We start from the raw sequence: 21,983 nt of genomic DNA on the forward strand, positions 1-21,983 counted from the left end.
CACAAAGAAAGTTTTTAGCAATCTAAATGTGTAAATCTTATTTACATACCATACCCCAAGTTTAAGTTGTTTAGAAAACCAGCTCATGTGTTTTCTGGGACACTGCCTCAGTCAAACACCTACTACAAAAAGTGTGAGAGAAAAATGAAGTGGCTGACTCAGTCTTTGAAGAATTCAGTACTAGTATTGGAGAAAAAATACTGTGAAAGCATTTGCAAGCATTCATTTGAATAAAAATGCAAATTTTCTTTTCTAATATTCACATCCCACTTTATTAGATTTCCGAGAAAATTAGTGACTAGATTTTGTTCACAAAAATGTTTGCAGAAAGAGAAAATGTGGTGAACACCTGTGCAGATATGTATTTGCATGAGTATTCATAATGGAAGTGCTCACAGGCCCATCATGAAAGATTTTGTGGATTTGGGAGTCACTGGCAAGGAAGCCAAAACATATACTGGTCAATTTTTTGGGCCAGTCAGCACAAAAAGCAAAATAAAGAGGTGTGAATATTCAAAGCAAGTCATGGAGATAATTAATGAGCTAGTTACAGGCTGAAATATGCCTGCAGAAGCCATTCATATTTATTTACATACTTATTTAGAAAAAGGTGCCTATCCAGGCTACCAGCACCTCTCACGTAAAACTGTGAAATCCAATGAAACCTAACAAGCTAGTCCACATTTAGCAGCCTATCTATACCACAAGGCTCAAAAGAAAGACACCTAACCAACCACAATGCTAAAAGAAATTAAATTATTTAGAATAAACATTTAATAAAAATCAGAAGTCTGTGAGTGGTTCATTCACTAACAGAAAAAAAAAAAATGAATTACATTTGTTGAATAAGTGTTCATTGGAGACAGCTCAACCAGGTATCTCCAGTCAATGTTGAGGTTTTTTGCGAGGGCCAGAAGGATGCCACACAGATACTTTGTTCTGTACCATTTCTAACAATGGCTAACAATATAGTGCCTGAATATAATGCTAATGATGTCGCGCCCAGTAATTTACAGCTTTGGGTGTGATAAAAAAGCGATGGCATATATGACAATAATGCTAACATGACAGCTTAGCAATACATTTCACTGTGAGATACATTATAATCAGTATAGTCATTATATACAGTAGTTACCTTAGTTATGCAATGAAGCGAATTGCCTTGGCTTTTTTATATGAAGGTTACAAGTCCAACATGGTATCTACATTCTTGCCCTTTTTGCTTTAATGTCTAAAGAGTTTCCCATAGGAGCAGTGACATCTGGCATCTTGGGAGATGCTCCTTTTTCTTCTCCCTGCCTGCAAATGGAGAATGGTTAATATTTATACGGGCTGAGATTCTGTGCTGCACCTCTAAGAGACTGCACAAAACTCACAGCACAGGAGGAGGTGGGCTAAGCTGGGCTTTAAGCCCTTCAGCCACCTTTGCATCCTCCCAACCTCAGGCTGTTCTGTGGCCCCCAGCGTATGGTTTCTGCACTGAAGGAATCCTCCCCCAGGCAGATCTGGGGATTTTAGAGCCCCTTGACACCACTCCAGTCTCTTTGCTCTATATCAGAGTCAGGATGAGGACCTCTCTGCTGTATTTAAAGGATAATTAGAAATGACTTAAGTATTAGAGGTCTTAACATTCACACCTTGATATTTTCTATCCATGTATTTATTTGATTGGAGATTGTTTGAAAGTGTTGACTGTCTGGATATGTGATCTATCAAAAAAAAAAAAAAAAAAAAAAAAAGTATTGACTTCAAGGGCAATTTATAAAATAAGAATGTAAACAGCCAAAGGTCCAGGACTACGGCTGCATTATTAGATATCCCTATAATAAATAAATGAAACATCGTATTCACTAAAATGTATTATGTCCTTCAAGTCTTGGGGAGGTAAAAACACCCATGCCTTACATGTAAAAGATGTTATTGGGGTGCTACATTTAATTGCCTCACAACTCCATCCCATCATTTTTAACATGCAATCCTTCCTTCAGCTATAGAAATGACCCTATGTAACACCTTAGAGATCAAAATATCCAGTCACAGTTTGCATTTATGTAGCAGCCATTTGCAGCTGTAACAGTGTAAGGGATGGTAATACAGAGAGCAAAAGAAGCTGTGGACTGATTGGTGATTTTTTTTTTTTTTTTTTTTTTTTGAAAACAGGTAATTTTTATAATGAATTACCACACCATAGAAAACAATATTAACAAATTTGCCGTAACAGTCATAGGTATGTGCTTTTAAGAACTGCATAAGCATCATTCTCTTTATGAAAAATGTTTCTTCCTGTCTCTACCATCCATGGCCTTGTACAAGCGAAGCTGGAATGTTGTCTCCTAAAAATGTAGTACTTTAAAGACGATGCTGCACAACTCAGTCTCATTTATGTTTTGAGACAAGGAGCCCTCTTTTTGCTATGGTTTCTACAGCTAGATAGGGGATGGAGATGTAAGCACTACTGTTTCTCTCACAATGCCTCTCTGCAAAATAAGCAAGAACGCAGCAAGGTGACTGAAAATTCTCTTGTGACCTGAAAACAATCTATTAAAACTTGCAGCAAAGTTGATAGGGAAACATGTAAGACTGAGATACCAAAATGAGATAGAAATCACACCCCTTCTACAGACACGCCCCATTCCACCTGGGAGCATATCAACAATTTTACTCCTGTCTGGTATGTCAGACACCCTTGTTCCATCTCGTATCTGGTGATTAATTACTCTCAATAGAGCAACTCATCCAAGACCAATCTTGGATACAAAAAAACCACAGAGGGAATCTTACACCTAACTGGGAAATTCTTTGCCCTATCTGTGAAACTGAAAGTAACGCAACAAATTGAGTGGAAACGCAAGGCAACATTTCTAATTTTTGAAAGTTTGCGCAGGTATCTAAGGATTTGTAGCAGGGTAAAAGAAAAAACGAAAAAACTATTATGCTGGTTATATTAACTATTTAAACAGCACTGAGTACACTTTTTGCATCATATAAATTATACAATAAAAGCAATTCTGATGGAAATGAAACTTCTTTTGAAATCAAATACACAAAGTGTTCTATGAACAACATGGTATACTGTGACACACAGTTTTGCTATCCAAGCTTAGTCAACATAATATGAACGGGCCCCTCCACTGTTCTATTAGTTTAAGTTGATAGAGTCTGTAATTTGTTGCACTGCTGTTATCACTATGTTGTTGTCTTACTTCACACTATTTGTGACAGCTATGATTAAAAACTAGCCATGCTGTAATTCTAATTTAGAAGACTAAATTATCAAGCTAACACCAGATATGAATGTAATCACCAAACATCTCTTGGTAAGATCAATTAAATGTACTGTAGTAATAAAATAATGAGAAGCATTCTATCAGGCATATGCAAAGTCTGGGAATGGTTCTGATATATAGAAAAATTTAGTACTAAGTTATGGATATATGGATATGTTCAGTACTATTTCACCTCTAGAAGAAAAAAATAGGATTTGGGACTGTTTTTCAAAAAGCAACATTTCCTTCTGCTTCTCTCATTCCTGATAATTGAGATATTTCTTTTCTTTACATATTTTATTAATTGGACACAGAATCCTACACAGATAATAGGAGTAATAGTACAAAAGAATAAAACAACAACATTAGAGCCATTATTAAAATAATAAAATAGAGGAACTGAATGGTTCAGAGGGCTGCTAATGAGATACATTTCTAGATGACCTATTCAAATTTGGCCAAAATCAGTAGTGTCTGAAAGATGGGTGGACTCTATGAATTAAGTTGGCAGTTCACACCAATAAGTGGCCCAAAGAGCCCTAACTCATGGCCATATGTCATTTGCACAACACAGCCCTTGATATGCACCAAGACTAATGTACTGCTAAGGAGAAAAAATTTCTGGTAACCATGCATGGAGGTGCGCACACACCTAGAATGAAATCGACATGAGCAAGCACTCAAAGAACTTCCTTTTTTCCAGTGGGCAGTCATGGAGTTGAGGGAGTTAAAAAAAACAACCAACCAAACCAAACCAAATGTATCAGTGGTTCAGATTTTCAACTGGATTTAGATTCTGGGGTAACATTTCTTTGTTGTCTTCTGTGTAAACTTATTTAAACAATGCAAAGAATACCACGATGAATTGGCCACCAGCTCTCTCTGATGTGTTACACTGTCAAGTACATTTTTTAATCTAAACTTTTAAAATGCGACTTTGGAGAAATCTGTTTATATCACGTGAAGCCAGCATATCATGTTGCATTTGGAGGACATGAGTGATCATTAATACTAAACCTACTAAAAACAATTATTATTGGACTGAGGTTCTATTTACTAGGCCAGTGGTTCTCAACAAGGGGTATGCATATCCCTGGGGGTATGCAGAGGTCTTCCAGAGATATATCAACTCATCTAGATATTGGCCTAGTTTTACAACAGGCTATATAAAACACTAACAAAATCAGTATAAACTAAAATTTCATACAAACAATGACTTGTTTATACTGCTCTATATACGATATCAGTATTTCTCAACTTGGGGGTTGCGGGATGCTTTTAAGGAGGTTGCAAGTGCTGGGTTGGCGTTAGAGGGTGACAAGCAGGGCAAATGCCTAGGCCCCACACCACAGGGTGCCCCATAAAGCTAAGTGACATGCTTCAACCACTCCATCTGGAGCTCCAGCCCTGCCACCAAGGCTGAAATAAGACTGCTGAAAGGGGTACAACAGTCTGGAAAGGTTGAGTATCACTGTACTAGATATAGCAAAAAGTTCAGAATGGGAATACTGATGGGCACTGGTATATTTCATGTGTGTGGACACACATGCACACATACGTCTACCATGCTGGTGAGAAAAACAAAATCATAAACACTGTTTTTGCAATTTGTAGTATTTTAAAAATAACTACAGTGATCAGATATCTTCTGTAGCCTATAATTTAGCATCTCAACAAATACCTTGCTTCTGCTGTAGAGTTAGGACTGAACTTTGATTTCCATTTTAAGACAAGTTTTGGCTCCCTTTCAAAAATCCTCAAAAAAGTTAATTCCCACTTCAGATTTTGCATATGTGCTGTGATGTCATTAGATAATATTTTGGCAGTAATACAAACATGTTTTTGAGATCTTGGATTTCACTCAAATAGGCTAATCAGGTTTTGGATATTCTTCTAATACCTCTTTTTTTTTTTTTTTTTTTTTTTGGCCATTTATCTCAAAAATTTCCTATGAAATTATTTGAAAGATCTTCCTGAAATGTCAGGAGTTGGGGAAAGGCTTACTTGGGAAATTATTCACTGGTGAGTAAGGAAGATCAATAAAAGCATATTGGACTCCAGTGGTCTTTAAGAACAAAGCCTTTAGCTCTTGTAAATAAAATCTCAGAAATGTAACCTAAGCACCTGGGAGGTTTGCTAGTGAAATTTCTATGGTTAAATAATAAATAAATAAATTGAATCACAGGCTACAAGCCCCCTTCCCCTCAGCAAAAGTCCTTCTGGGTGTTTTCCAATTAGCTTCCTCCTGACTTCTCAGCCTACAAATTCCTTCTCCGCCTCCCCACTTCTCAGCCTCCTACAAGTTCCATAACTCAGTTTCTCTGCCCAGTCTCAGGTCTGCCTCTTTATAAACATGTTGTTAAATAGTTCTTCTAGAACCACAGGCATGATGAGAACTTTTAAAACACCATATTGGGCCCACAATTCTGGCTGACTTACTAAGTAGTCCAATACATTTTAGAAGGTATGCAGAAAAGTGAAGCAGGGAAGGTAGTACAAATCATGGTATGGCGACTGTGCTGGAGCATAGGGAGGCAGAGTAGTAAAGTGGAGCTGATGCATGGAGAACTATGGTCCACAACAAGCATTTAAACTCCACAAAGTTCCCTACCTCCTATCACTCTGCAGAACTAACTGCGCCCCTTGCATCCTCTGATTGCAACATTGATCGAAAGTTAGGAGCTCTGCTATGTATCCTGCTATTTACCTCCCAGTGCACGTGAGGGGAAAAAAAATTCAAGACTAGGAAATTCTCAGACAAAAAAAGAAAAAGAAAAAAGAACTCTGGTAGGTTAGGTTGTGAACCCTAAGAAACAGAGTTGAGTTTAAACTTAAAAGAAACCCAAACATTGGAAAGCATGGATATAAAAACTATATTAAAAGAAGCTAAACATTCATTAAATACTTTCCTAATATTATTTTTCCATGTAAACAACTGGGATGCTGCAAACAGGAGAAGTGTCTGAACAATCATTGATGGGAGGGGGAGGCGCCCATGTGACACATAAGATGCAGTCCACACAATGAAAAAATTTAAGAATCTCTGCCTTGCTAAACCACAAAGTGGTTGCTCCAGTCATGATCTTCTTTATAGCTACACGGAAACTACAGGGGGAAAAGAACCATACTTTACTGTTGTGTCTTTTGTTCTTCACACAACAAAAACAATATGAAGAACTCACATGGGCCTAGCTGGGTCTAAATAACTGGGTTCATTAACTATAGACAAACATGCCGAGCCTCACTACATACATGTAGTGTGAACCTGAGGTATTGTCTGTGACTTGGTATGATCTAAGTGTGGAAGTACACATCTTGGAGGTTGAGGGCTGAGAACCAGTTTCTTTTTTCTAACGCTGAAAAAATCATTGATAATGTGACAATCTTGAACTTGTGAGCCTTGAAAAATTTGTTGAGCACTCTGACGTCTAGTATGGGTCTCCAACTTCCCTTTTTCTTCCATATCACGAAGTAGCAAAAGTAGAAGCCTTTGCCTTTTAGATGTGTGGGCACTGGTTCTATAGCTCCTATGTTGAGGAGATGGTTTATCTCCTGTCATAGTAGGCTCTCATGAGAAGAGGGATGGGAAAGGGTGTTGGGGGAGAGGGGAGAGCTGAAATGGATGGATTATCAGATGATCATCAGCACCCATTTGTCGGAGGTTATCCATTCCCAGGTGCTGTGGAACGAGGTGAGATGGCCTCCGAAAGGATGGGTGAGGTTTTCCAGCATTAGATGATGATGAGGAGGAGAATGATCGATGGGCACCTTGAACAACCTGTTAAAACTGCCGCTTTGAGGTGGAAGGTTGAGAGGAAGTGGGCTGAGATCCTGACGGTTTCCTTCTGGGGAATCTGGGTTTCTTCTTCTGAGGTTCATATGATCTCTGTGATGAATACTGTGATGAGGAAGGTTTGAATGGTGGCTGAGGGCTAAACTTTCTCTTGTACCCAGGTGTATAGATTCTGAGGGATCGAAGAGTGGCCCTGGAGTCTTTTTAAGTGTGGGGGGAGGAGTCAGTCTTTTCCACAAATAATTTTATCACTTCAAAGTGAAGATCTTCCACAATCATTTGAACCTTCTTCAGAAAGCTGGATAGGTGAAACCACCAGGCCCATCTCATCACAATGGCAGTAGACATAGAACATGCCGCTGTGTCCACTGAATCAAGTGCAGACAGGAGGAATGTCTTCGCCACCATTTGGGCCTTCGTTGGCTATGGCCTTGAATTGTTCCTTATGTGAATCAGGAAGATGCTCAATAGAAGAATTGAGTTTTGTGTAGTTCTGGTAATCATATTTTGCCATTAAATCTTGATAGTTCGCAATGCAAAACTGGAGAGTAGCTGAGGAGTATGTTTTCCTGCCAAAAAGATCCAGGTGCTTCCAGTCCCAGTCATAAGAAATGGATTTGAATTGGTGTTGGCGGCCCCTTGAGTTGACTGTGTCCACTGTGACGGAATTTGGAGAAGAGTAACTCCGTGTGTCACTAGCACACAACATTGTGTTGGTGGGACTGACGTGGGGGGTCAGCCATATAATCTTCATAGGGTCCAAGAGTGCCTTGTTAATAGGGAAGGCTACTATGGATTAGGTAAAAGAATGTAAAACATCCACTAGCTTGTGGAATCACTCGGTCCCCTCTTGCAGTGGTATCTGTAAGGCTTCTGCCACTCTCTGTGTCAGGTCCTGGAACAGTTTAAAGTCATCTGCCATAGATGGAAGAGGGGGCATCACCATCTCATCTGGTAATGATGATGAGAAACAGGCTTGAGGGGTAACTTCCTCCTCAACTTCAGCCTCCTGTTCCTCCCTTGCCTGTTCAGGGGGTTCAGAAGCCCCCAAAGCAGCAGCTTAAGGAGAGCATCTCCTTGGTACTTCCTTGCCTATTCCCATCAGGTCCTTAGGCAACCCAACATACTCTTTCAGGATGGTACTGCGCAATCCCTGTTTACCGGATTTAGACAGCTTCCAATGATACTGATTGAGCCAGAGATAATTTTGGGCTTGCTGTGGGGATTCATGACCTTTTCTTAGAAGCCTTACATGAGTGGCTTGTGGGCATCTCCTAGGGCTCACCTCCCTTGGAAGTAGACGATTGTGGTGAAGTTTTCTGCCATGGCTCCGGTAGTTGAAGGGCCGACTCCATAAGGAGGAGTTTGAGCCTCAGTTCTCTGTCCTTTCTGGATCTGGGCTCCAGTTGCTGACACAAGCCACAGTTCTCTGGGATGTGCTTCTCTTCCAGGCAGCGAACGCACTGAGTCACTGTCATCAGTCACTAGCTTAGATTCCTTGCAACTGAGGCACTTCTTGAAGCCTGGGGAACTAGGCGTACCCTATCCAGGTCCCCCCCATCCCCAGCAACAGAGGGTTGACGAAAGTCCTTTTCTTTTTCTTCTCTTTTTTTATTTAGCCAACGATCAAATAAAAATGTAAAGGAAGAAAAAAGGCTTTCTAAGGAAGCTAAGGATTAGCAATTCTAAAAAAGTTAATCTGTGAATGGACAGCTGAAGATCCATTTCTAGACGGGGTAGTTGAGAAGGAACTGAGGAGAGTTGGCCCATGCACGCTGACTAGCTTTATTGCAGAGCACGAGGGGCAGTGCACAGGCTGAATGGACACTGCTCTCAAAGTCCTCCAGTCAGTTGTACAGGGACTCAGACACACCTACAGTGGAGCACCCAGAGGGCCACTACTCAAAGCACCACCTGCCCCTTTGTGCCCCCACACACCTAAATTCATACATTCAATATGTGGATTTTAGAGAGAAAGATATATACATAAATATGAACTTCAACACTTTGGAAACTAAATCTATTAGGTTTTGGCCTTTTCAGTTCTTTTGACTACCTGTTTGTGTGTGTTGTGTCTTCAAAAGTAAAAGTAATCAGAACAACAACAACAAGTCCTGTAATTCTAGGAGCTAACAGTTCAGAACCTCATGCACAGAAAAGCCATCTGCTTAATACATTTCACTCCAACTAGCTTCCAAAAACGCAAAGGAATTTAAACATGTAAACCTCTCAGCTTTAGCTGCAAATATGCACATGCAATAAGACAGGTAAAATAGTTCACAGTAATATCTTAGTGAAATCATTTAATGTAAACATTTGCTAACACTGCACTTTAAATAATACTCCATTTCAGAGTTGTGTAATTTCTACTGAAAGTTCCAACGTTTAGACATTTGCTTGCTTTGTGATTCATTCCTTGAATATTTACACACTCAGGATTATCACTAGTGCTGAATTAATCAAGTTATCCTAACACCCAAAGTATTGACTAGGCAGTTGCACTTCTCCATGGATATCACATCCAAGGAGTTGCTATAGGATACACAAGCTATCCCCTTTCACCACTAAAGAAGTGGGGGGGGGGGGAAATCTCACAGAATGTTCTCACACACAGTTTTTCTGTTGGGATTAATAAAATAAACTTTTTATTTGTAATTATGAGGCTTTGGTTAATATACCACAGTAGTTTTACCACAATCTAATTGTTTAATAAGTTAAATGCCCTAAAGTTAAGGCTCTTAGAAACCTACTTGTGATTTTTTTCTTAACTTTAATAGCTGCATGGGAATAATTATTAGGGAACAAATCCTGTAATCTCTGCTCAGAACAAACTCCCACTGAACACTGGATTTAGCCTTGATGGCCTCCAAAACTACACAGTTACTCTCATTTTACTCATATGTTAATTTCTGGTTCAACCCACCCCTGCAAAAAAATCTCTATTGAAATGAACAGGTAGTTTCATGTACTAAATCAATGGCAGGAAATGGCTCATTCATAAGATGGAAGTGTTACCACTGTATGTACCATCTACTTATTTGAGGCCAGATTATGATTGAATAGTACACTACCCTGACAGCAGTACCATTCAATTTAGTGGTACTACTCCAGGAGCATGGTACTACTCAATGTGAGTAAGGATATCAGAATCTGGCCCTTACACAATTAAGATAAAAAAAGATAAAATCCTACACATCTTTAGCATTAAGAGGCTGATTGCAGTCTGCTGATTTCAGTGTTTACAGTTGATCTTTGATTTTTCATAGCCAAATGGCCATGATCATATGAACTGTGAATTTGCTTTCTGGTACTTTGTCTGGGGAAAATATTCTGCACTTGAAAAGGTATGAACTCAGTGAGCCTCATTCTCTCATCACACTGGTATAAAGTGGGAGCTACTTCATTGCAAGCAATGGCATTAAATTGGTGTGTGAGTACGAGGAGAATCCGAGCCAGTGATCTAATAGGTCTTTTCCATCTTTAACTTCTAATCATAGGGCCATAATAGAAAAGCCAATATGCGGAAATAAAAGATTGAAGTATTAACCCATGTTTGGTCACTTTTAAGGTCAGCTGCTGAATTTATGACTCATTTCACTATCTACAATTACAGAAACTTAAAAAATTATCAGTAAAACACATGTAAGTAAGTTTATGGGTATATTCTTAATAAGAACCAGAGCAGCAAATATATTAAAAAACTTCCAGTATGTATCAGAATGATGCAGACTACAGAATCAGAATACATCTATGTTGGAGTTATTCTGTGTATTTAATTAAGTACATCCTATAAAGACTCTATAAAGAGTTTTAAAAGTAGACAGACCTGAAACAGGAACATACAGAAGTCAGCCTCATGTGATTAATCTACATTTTATCATGGTGGTTAACAGCATATGTACAGGTCAAAGAAACAGCAGCTGATTTTCAGATCTTTGGTTTGAATTCTTGTGTTTTTCAGTTAAGCTTATTTTTATGTAAATCACCTTCATTTTCTGTGCCTTTTTTGTACTTTGTTTTGTACTCTGCGTATGTCATACTACTTTCACTATTTTACTGAATAACATTCATATTTTTCTTTTGCTAGGAAAATATTGCTACAACACTGACTATAATTACTGACAGCAACGATGTCTAAATTAAACACCTGTGCATATGCACAATGCATACATCAACAGAACATATTCATGTCAATACATAAAGATTTCTTTTCCACATACAGTATTTGATACACAGGCGCTCAGATATTACGGTGATGAGCATGATATAAAAAACTAGACAGCCAACATAATGGTGCAAGTTAAAGAGTGGTAGCCTGCAATTTTAACCTTAAAAAAGGATAAAATTATATGTGTATATATAGCATCTTTACCTCTCATATGAACTTGCATTCAATAACACTATTTACTTCTCAACACTGTTGTGTATTTTGTATTTCTCCAAGTTACTCACCATTTTAGTCATACAAGGAAAGTCTGTTTCCATTTGATGTATGGTTGTCCAAAACTAGCAAATTTGAGTTTCCTCAGTGGATTGTGTCCTCAGACCAAAAAATGGCAAGTTCAATTCCCGTGTCCCATGCAGAGTTTGAGTTTTTAGGTTCATGTTTACCAAAGGGGCTTTTTTTTGGACAGGTGCGTGTGGGGGAGGCGGGGGAGCATGTTGAAGACTAGGTAAGGTCATAGCCATGACAGTGTGCTTAGTGCCCAAGACTTCCTGAATACAGGAGGAGATTGGAAGAAGAATTGCAAAATCATGACTGTGCAGGGGTGGGAAGAGCCTGGGAAGGGAGGTTTTATTTTCAGATTATTACTCCCTTATTCCCAAAAAGGCACCTAAAGGTATGAGGGAAGTCCTGGAGCCTGCTGGAGGAAATGAGTCACATTTTTGGGTGCACACTGGGGGAGGGCGTATAAAAAAGAAGAGAAGGAATGTTTAATAATTATTAGCCAGTAGCATTTTTCCATGAACAGATTATGAAGCTTTCTACAATGGTGGGTTTTATTAGCATCTTTTGACAGACTATAACTAAAGCAGAGAGAGAGGTTAAGGCCAAAATCAAATGTAGGCATCCACAGTGAAGCCCCTAAAATTTAAATCTACATCGAGACAAAGGTGCTGGTTTTTTTGAGGTGCAAACACCTGCAGCTCCCAGTGAAGTCAGCCCACCTATTTAAACACATAAACACAGTTCCAGGTGTTCAACCCTAGGGAACCAAGTTCAGCAGTCTGGGCCTAAGTAATATGGTTATGATCACACAGACTCCATGAAGGTGCCAACAATTATTATTATTATTTGTATTCAGGTGTCCTGATTAACCTTTGCCCTCAGCTTACTAGACCATAATGGCCCACTAGCAAAAGTTTTGGACTGATCCAGCACTTTTGTGAAATATATGCAAACCTCACTGTATTTATGATCTCATTAAAAGATAAAGCCAGGTAAAATTCACCGGGGTTTCACTGCAAAGCTTTGGCACAACCCCATAATCAGTTTCAGATTTACTCTCTCATGCATTAGCACAATGTTGTTGTATTTGGGTTGCACCCGCTGTAGGAGAATATTTAAATACTGATATAAAAATCCATCATCACACTATCATCATTTATGCTTTGTAAAAACTTATTTAAAAATAACAAGCCTTATATTCTGGACTTAAGCAACTTGATAGTGTCCCTTTAGCCATTAATCTCTCTGCTTTTGTGGCTTTAAATCAGACATGTGATGTTACTTTAAAAAAAAACTTTTCTTTAAAACAGTGGTGATTTTAAACTATAATTTACAGTATAAAGTTAAAAAAAAAATCAAAATAAGTTTCTGCACCACTAGTCCGTGTACCCAGTGGGGATTTAAAAGTGAGGAAGGCATTTTTGCAGCAATTTTCTAGATGGTATTGGATGTCCCGTTAGACAGGTCTTTGTCTATTTTGGTAGTACCATTGTTTTCTAGGTGCAAGTCATACATGACAGTTCAGGATTTGATGCAATACTTTATGGCAGTCATTGCCAAACCTTAAGACAGGCAGGTATAACAACATAGAAACTTGGTTTTTAAAGATGCAAAGCATGCAGAGTTCTCCCTTTACTTCATCAGAGCTGTGGGAGTTTGACATCAGTCAAAGGCAGGGCACTTTAGGCACATAACACAGCATTAGGTGCCTAACTTTAGACACCAGTGCTGGAAAGTTTTAGTCTATGCGCATTGAGGGGAATAACAGCATCTCTCTAGGGACCCGATCCTGTGAAGTGCTGAGCACCTTCAGCATAATGAAAATGGTTGCTCCAGGGAGGAGAAAGAACACAATCTTCCAATCCTTCAGTCTTTTCCTAAGCTTCCTAATTTTCCTAAAATTTCCTAAGCTTTCGAAGGGAGTTTTGCATGAGGACTGATGAAGAACTGGGAGGAGGTGGAACCTGGTGTCATCCTGACACCAAACCCCATGTCCAATATGAATCAAGAGCAGGCATTATACTTAACTAGGAAACATATGTTTATTTCAAGCCTTCCCTCCAAGATGAGACCCAGGATCCTGAAAGATGGGGAGGGGGAGGATAAGGGAAGAAAATTGGCTGGAGAAGGGGATAGGTGGGAAATGAAATTGGTGATAGAAATAATGAAAATACATGAAAATAGAACATTCCTTTGGCAACGTCACAATCTGCAGTGCAAACGGAGAACGTGTGATGATCTCCATGCTATTAATATGTATTACAAGATTCTGGAATGTTATGTGAAGTATTTGAGCGGGGGGTGATAGCAGGTTATGAGTTTAAGGTGTGTAGAGCCTCAGATCTTCTTCAGCTCTGCATATTTTCCATATCTCTGATGAATGATCTCCAAAGGAGGTGTGGGATGGCAACCAAAGCAAGCAGATTCAACAGAAAGTAACACTTAGAGTTGCCACTCTGATTTTCACAGGATAGTCCCAAATCATGCCAGGCTAGCCCTTCCACTCCCCCCTAATGTACACAAGTGCCACAGAATTTATTTCTGGTAAAAGGGAAAGTCCCTCCTTTAAAGCTATCACATCATCATCACAGAATTCCCTCCTTTGGGTCCTGGGCTTCCACAAAGAAGTCTCCTAGCTCTTAAAATTATGGCCCTCCAAAGGACTAGTAGGTATGTTCCTCCCTCTTCCATTCATTTAACCTGCAGCATTCAGTCCTATTTCAAACCTTCCTGTCAATCCTCCTCTTTGCTTCGAAACACAATTCATGCAGCGATAAAATGTCACAACATTAACTTTCAGGGGGAATAAAAACCAATTTTTTTAATTTAAATTAAATACATTTTTAATGCTAAAGACAAATGTATTTAAAATTAAATATTAAATTATGACAACCTATGTTAAGGCCAAAGCTTATTATATTCTATGAACATCATTTAAATTTAAAAAATTATATATTTAGCTGTACACATTTGCTGCCAAGTTTTAAAGGAAGTCAATCCACTGAACTGGTGGAAGTCACTGGCTGGAAGCACCTGGACCCAGAGTTTATTGGAAGTGCTCAACCAGCTCTGGACAGAAGCGGATTCTTCTACCGATGCAGAGAGAGTATTTTCTTCATTTCAGTTTATTTGAGTACTTTAGTTCCATGACTAGCTCATTCAAAGTTGAGACACTAGCTGGGAGTTGAACAGGCAGGAAGCTCTTTTTCCTCTTCCACTGTATTAGTAAAAACAGGGTGAGAGGATGAGATCTAGTAGATCTCAAATCTTGAAGACCATGGCGACCAGAAATAATCAGTTCAATTCACTAACTTCAGATAATACTTCCTTTGTTTAATAAATCATTTTGTTTTAAACAAAACATATTTTGATAAACTAAACTTTGTTTTCTTATGTAGCCAGCATATTTAAGGTAGCTTTATTTAAGTAATAAAGACCATTTTAAACGGATGCTTTTATGCATGTATAATTAAATTCCAATTTCCACCAAAAGAAGCTGGACACAATTGAGTAAAAAAATTAATCATCTAGTAATTAAGAAATGCATCATTCACTTTTCTTTCAACAGAAGTGCAATAATTAAGAATCTGAATGAATGTATGTTAAGCTATATAGTTGATTAAATAAATGTGTATAGATATAATGTATCCCTCTTGGTTAGCAAAAAGAAATACCAAATTATGCCAGCCAATAAGAACTAACCTCTCTTTAGAAAAATAACTAAAAATTACAAATGAAAAAAAAGATTAAAATCAATTGATTAAAGCAGATAACCTTGATTTTTAATCAAGCCACTGCCTGCTTATGTCGATCCTCATGACAAAATAACAACCCTAATGTTACCCCTCTCCCCTACATTAATATAATACCCATGTTTAATGCCTCTGATCTGAAACGGGCAGATTTGAAGCCAGTGTACTGAGCATAAATTATAACTGAATTTAGGTAGAACATGTTCTTGAGATTCCTCAGGCATGTCACCGACAGGGAGCAGTCTGTCGACACTTGGTTGTATACATCTTTGGTTTAACACCAAGCCAAATGTAAAATGCAGCAGTGAAAGTCATTGTGTGAATTTGTGACATTCCTTGAAAGACTATGGCCCCTTCACCTCATGAACCAATGAATGAATTAGGACGATCCATAAAGACAAAGTGTTTTTTTCTTGAGTTCTTTTAAACTAATTAATTGTCATTTGAATATAAAATTTTGCTTTAAAAATTATCCCAATATAATTGAACACAAGATACGAAATTGAAGCATTTTTCACTTTACTTACTCCCGTGCATTTCTTCAAGACAGAAGAACAATGGAAATTGTTTAAATAAAATGGTGTCATTCATAATGGTTGGGTGTATTGTATTGTCAGGCTATATGTTTCTCTGACTGCAATAATCAACGTTAGGGTACAATTGCTATCCCATCTGTCCATTAGATTGAAGGGTTACATTACTTACCACACTTTATAAAATATTTAGAGATCCTCCGATGAAAGGAGCTATGGCCCTGACACAGAACTGACAAGTGGCCGTGGTTAAATCATTTAGGCTGAAATCTATAGGTGAGCTAGGCAGGCAAGTTTTCCTGGGGCCAGGATGCAAGGCTGCAATGCTGCTCCCACAGCATCATTAATTCTGCTCTGGACACTTCCCTGACCCACTCACATTACAACCCTGCATGCCAGCCTTGTGCCGGCCCTCTACACTAAGGCTGAATATCTCTGCCTTGCTTTCTCTATCTGTCCTCCTCCAAAAACAAGCCTTCTGAATTTGAGAGGAAAGTTACTCAGGCGTTCTGTTCCAAACAGTATTAACACCCCTCAGCAGCTTTTATTACCACCGGGAAGACCGCAAGGTGCATATGCAGAAGAGAAAGCTAAGGTCTATGGGTGAGGCAACAGCAGGGATGCAGTTCGCTTCCTAGCCACAAGTCAGCCAAAAGTTTACTTGCTCGCTCTTCTTATCAAAGAGGAAGAAATTGGTCCTTGGAGGCCTTCACTTATCATTTCTGAAAATGAATCAGAACACATCCACATTTGGCAATGTATGTGATTGAAAACAATTTCTTAAAATATATTTTTAAAATGATAAATAGGTCAGTATGGCAAATTATAGATCTGCTGAACAGCTACTGCACATGGTTTTAAAATTAGCATTATTTACATAGCTATTTCAGTCTCTTGTGTAAACTGATATTTAAGAACATGTCTACAAAATAAATTTCCAAAAGATTTAATATTAGGGACTATGAAATCACATTTTTGCACTAATTTAATTTCTTAGATTGAAGCTAGGCTTGAATCAAATAGAGAAGGAAAAAAGCTAAAGAAAATGTGTTGCTAAACATTTAGTAGAGCTGGTTGGAAAACAGAGAAAAATATTCATGGAAATATTTCCTTTCCTTTTCTGTCAAAATTTTCCAACCACGTCTACTTTTTATGGTGAGCTCCTCTAAAGGAACAAACTCCAGTCCTTCAATCTGATGCAGGAGGGAGCACCCTGCATTTGTGGGCAGTGCCACTGACTTCATGGGACCCCAGTGACATAAGGATCTCTCTGCAAGGATCAAGTCCCAAGTTTAATCAATATAATACATATAATATTGATTTAAAATTGAAATAAATATATATTGCAGGGCTGGTAGCACTACCCACTAATTTTAAATGTATACCCCAAATTAAAAAACACAGTAAGGGGACCAAAAAGTGCCACCATGGCTAAACAAAGTAAAAGAAGCGGTTAGAGGCAAAAAGACATCCTTTAAAAAGTGGAAGTTAAATCCTAATGAGGAAAATAGAAAGGAGCACAAACTTTGGCAAGTGAAGTGTACAAATATAATTAGGAAGGCCAAAAAAGAATTTGAAGAACAGCTAGCCAAAGATTCAAAAAGTAACAGCAAAAAGAATTACATCAGAAGCAGGAAGCCTGCTAAACAACCAGTGGGGCCACTAGACCATTGAGATGCCAAAGGAGCACTCAAGGAAGATAAGGCTATTGCGAATAAACCAAATTAATTCTTTGCCTCGGTCTTCACTGGTGAGGATGTGAGGGAGATTCTCAAACCTGAGCCACTCTTTATTGGTGACAAATCTGAGGAACTGTCCCAGATTGAGGTCTCATTAGAGAAGGTTTTGGAACAAATTGATAAATTAAACAATAATAAAGTTACCAGGATCAGATGTTATTCATCCAAGAGTTCTGAAGGAACTCAAATGTGAAATTGCAGAACTAACAACTGTGGTATGTAACCTATCATTTAAATCAGCTTTTGTACCAGATGACTGGAGGATAGCTAATGTGACACCAATTTTTTAAAAAGGCCCCAGAGGCAATCCCAGTAAACCTAACTTCCGTACCAGGCAAATTGGTTGAAACTATAGCAAAGAACAAAATTATCAGACACATAGATGAATACAATTTATTGTTTTTTGTAGAGGGAAATCATGCCTCACCAATCTACTAGAATTCTTTGAGGGGGGTCAACAAGCACGTGCACAAGGATGATCCAGTGGATATAATGTAATTAGATTTTCAGAAAACCTTTGACAAGGTGCCTCCCCAAAGACTCTTAAGCAAAGTAAGCAGTCATGGGATAAGAGGGAAGGTCCTCTACTGGATTAGTAACTGGTTAAAAGATAGGAAACAAAGGGTAGGAATAAATGGTCAGTTTTCAGAATGGATAGAGGTAAATAGTAGTGTCTCCCAGGGGTCTGTACTGTTCAACATATTTATAAATGATTTGGAAAAAGGGGTAAACAGTGAGGTGGCAAAATTTGCAGATGATACAAAACCACTCAAGATAGTTAAGTCCAAAACAGACTACGAAGAGTTACAAAGGGATCTCACAAAACTGGATGACTGGGCAACAAAATGGCAGATGAATTTCAATGTTGATAAAAGCAAAGTAATGCACATTGGAAAACATAATCCCAATTATATGTATAAAATGATGGGGTCTAAATTAGCTGTTACCATTCAAGAAAAATCTTTGAGTCATTGCAGATAGTTCTCTGAAAACATCCACTCAATGTGCAGTGGCAGTCAAAAAAGCTAACAGAATGTTGGAAATCATTAGAAAAGGGACAGATGATAAGACAAAATATCATAATGCCTCTATATAAATCCAGAGTACGCCCACATCTTGAATACCGTGTGTAGATCTGGTCGCCCCATTTCAAAAAAGATATATTTGAATTGGAAAAGGTACAGAAAAAACAACTAAAATGATTAGGGGTATGGAAAAGCTTCCATATGAGGAGAGAGTAATAAAACTGGAACTTTTCATCTTAGAAAAGAGACAACTAAGAGGGGATATGATAGTGGTCTGTAAAATCATGACTGGTGTGGAGAAAGTAAATAAGGAAGTGTTATTTACTCCTTCTCGTAACACAAAAACTAGGGGTCACCAAATGAAATTAATAGGCAGCAGGTTTAAGACAAACAAAAAGGAAGTATTTCTTCAAACAATGCACAGTCAACATGTGAAACTCCTTGCCAGAAGATGTTGTGAAAGCCAAGACTATAACGGGACTCAAAAAAGAACTAGATAAGTTCATGGAGGATAGGTCCATCAATGGCTATTAGCCAGGATAGGCAGGGACTACTGTTTGCCAGAAGCTGGGAATGGCTGACAGGATGGATCATTTGATGATTACCTGTTCTATTCATTCCCTCTGAAGCACCTGGCATTGGTCACTGTCGGAAGACAGGATACTGGGCTAGATGGACCATTGGAATGACCCCGTATGGCCGCTCTTACGTTCAACTAAGTTTGTCTGACACTTGCCACTATAAGAGCCTGTTCCCAGTTGCTTATAACTTCCAAACTTTAACCGCTTGTCCTGAAATTTTACATGCTTGGTGTTTGCTTCAGGCTGAACTACTGTTTTTTTGTTTTTTTTAAATTTCAGCCAAAACAGTTCATATGTTTCTGAGAACTAAGTTAGGGGGAAATATGTTGCTTTGCCCATAAAACAAAATTTTTGGTGACCTTCTCTTTGAAAAGTTCTAACTTCTAACCTATGCAGGGACTTGAAACTTGACAGGGGTTGGCCTTTGGTCAAGAAAGGGACTTTTGCACTCCCAACTCCAAGGCTCAGGTTGACTTGCAGCATTCCAAGGCCTGTAGCATCATACAGGCTACTGCACAAGAGCCCCTGAGCTCAGACCTTCTTGCTGATCCATCCCCCAGAAGATGGGCTGATGCCAGATCCATGGGAAAGGGCATTTCTGCTTTAGTCTCAGCATATTAAGGGTTATGACAAGGCAGGGAACCTGGTTCTCTCTCATACTTAATTCTTGGTTTGAATCTTTATTTTAATAAAATAAAATTAATACTGATGATAGGACTTTGGCCTGAGTTGTAGTTTAGAACTTTATTATACACCTTTATCAGCTGGTGTATCTACCCACAAACTTCCAAAGGGTAGTCCTTTGGCAGTAAGAATGGCCATACTGGGTCAGCAGAAGCATTGGATTTGAAGCTGGCATTGCAGGTATTTCAGACTTGATATTTAGGCCACTAAATTAGTCTCCGCAGCTTTAATTCCCCTACAGCAATGCAGCCCTCTTCCTTATGATCAGTGTTTAGGTAAGTCTTTTAAAAATACTTCAGTTTCAGCCCAGAGCAAAAAATTATTTATACATACACCATGGATGGTGGAGAAACGTCATCACAATATCCAAGAGTACAAATTCCCAGTCAGTAATCAAGGAAACAGAATTTAGTATATATAGGCTTCGACAGATTAGATTTTTATCTGTAAATGTTGATAAACATTGATTTCACTGTACACACACAGACAAAAATCTATTTGCATTGATGATAATCAAACTTTACAGATAGGCAAAATAAGAAAAATGCTGTTGAGAACTTAAGAGTTTGATTTAAGAATATTTACTTTGTCAACATCACATGTCAAAATACACAATTTGTGTTTTAACAGTTATAAAGCTTTAACTTTTTGAATTTCAACACCTACTGCCATAAAGTAATTATTGTCTGACTCCCCCTATTGTCTGACCCCTCCATAATTTCCTGCAACTGTGAACATTTAAATAAATGCTTAAAAACAATCAATATCTGTCAAAATTATAAAAATAAAAATCAAATTCAGCCAAACCTTACTATAAAAACAAGATTGATATTTCACTCAAATGCTGTAGAAATTTTTGACAGGCAAAATAAGCATCACAACAAAGTTTTGTACATCACTTTTACAAGACAAAGTGAAACAATCCAATTTATGGTATTTGGAATGTTATCTCATATGGTCAGTGGATCACTTTTCTGAAACTAGATCACAGAGCAACAGCAGGAAAATTTTAGGAAAATGGGGGTGGGCAAGGAATGAAAACAACGTAAGTGGGCATGTAAATTAATCTAGATAATACAGCATTCCAACTTCCAAAAGGTGTGTTGTGATGAACTCAGATCTTTGCCTTTTCTATGCTAGCATTAAATCAATACTTATACATTGTCTATTAGTGTCTTTACAACCTCCAATTTTACAGACCAAACTTTTCTACAAAGGTCAGTACCCGAAACAGTATGAGATGCTTCACAGCCAAACAACCAGATCATGTCTCTGCCCTGAGGAACATACCTTCCTGCGGGATATATCAAGAAGAGTTTCAAATTGCTTCACCTTCAGCATCTCAATCAAATCAGTAACTGCACTTGTGAGGTTTGAAAATGGTAAGCAATGGGAGGAAGGAGGTCAGCTTCAAAGAACTTGCTCCACTGATAGTCACACGGATGCGCTCTTGACATAAAATCCAAGGTTATAACAGAGGATTAGAGCTAATTAGGAATAAGGCACTCTTATTCCAGAATAAGAGAGTGTCCACCTGGAGTTAATCAGGAATAGTTAATCCACTATAAATGAACACACTAGTTTACTCCAGATTAATTTTAATGTATAGCCGAGCCCTAAAATGTCCCTCCAAGCTCACCCACTCAGCGGGTCACAAACAAAAATTAACTGAAATAATTTGAAATATACAAAACACCAGATAAAATGGAATTTTCCTGTTTCTTTGGTCTCTGAGACTTATTTTTGTTTTGCAGGACCTTGCTTCTTACTATTCCATTTGGTGGAAAAAAATAGAATAGATATAACAATTCTCACATGCAGGGCCTGATCCCAATCCTATGTTGGTCGATAGGGCCTGATTTTAATGGGAAATGCAGATGCTACATACCCTCCAGAATTTGGCCCTTGAACTCCTATAAAGAAAAAAGAACTCCATAAATAAGAAACTAGGGTTGGTTTGCTATTCAAATACATTCTCTTTTATTTTCAACTTTCAAATCCTCTCATATCCAGCTATAAAACTATCAAGATCTATTTGTTTGATGCTCCTGGAAAATCAACTGCAGATTAAAATTTCAAATAAATTATGAATTTGCAACTATTCCCAGGAGTTAATGTTTCCTGCTGAATTAATAGAAGCCCCTCCCCACTCTTTTCAAA

At 38.2% G+C, this 21,983-nt stretch overlaps 1 protein-coding gene across 4 annotated transcripts in view; it reads right to left on the bottom strand.

The window, feature by feature from the left end:
- Positions 1 to 788: 788 nt before the first annotated feature.
- The window catches only part of LOC137155422 (storkhead-box protein 1-like), a 129,695-nt gene continuing 108,500 nt past the window's right edge, over positions 789 to 21,983 (bottom strand). For 2 of the 4 annotated variants that reach the window (XM_067551670.1, XM_067551667.1), the window contains one exon: positions 789 to 1,299. In XM_067551670.1, coding sequence (XP_067407771.1) covers positions 1,232 to 1,299 — 68 coding nt within the window. In that variant the 3' untranslated portion in view covers positions 789 to 1,231. Of the gene's footprint in view, positions 1,300 to 14,314; positions 14,727 to 16,264; positions 16,517 to 21,983 lie in introns of those variants that run through there. The other 2 variants (XM_067551673.1, XM_067551671.1) reach the window with 2 other exon arrangements.

Source organism: Emydura macquarii, unplaced genomic scaffold (assembly GCF_026122565.2).
Source record: "Emydura macquarii macquarii isolate MOO-44397 ecotype Brisbane River unplaced genomic scaffold, CSIRO-AGI_Emac_v2 contig_1363, whole genome shotgun sequence".
Classification (NCBI taxonomy): Eukaryota; Metazoa; Chordata; order Testudines; family Chelidae; genus Emydura; species Emydura macquarii.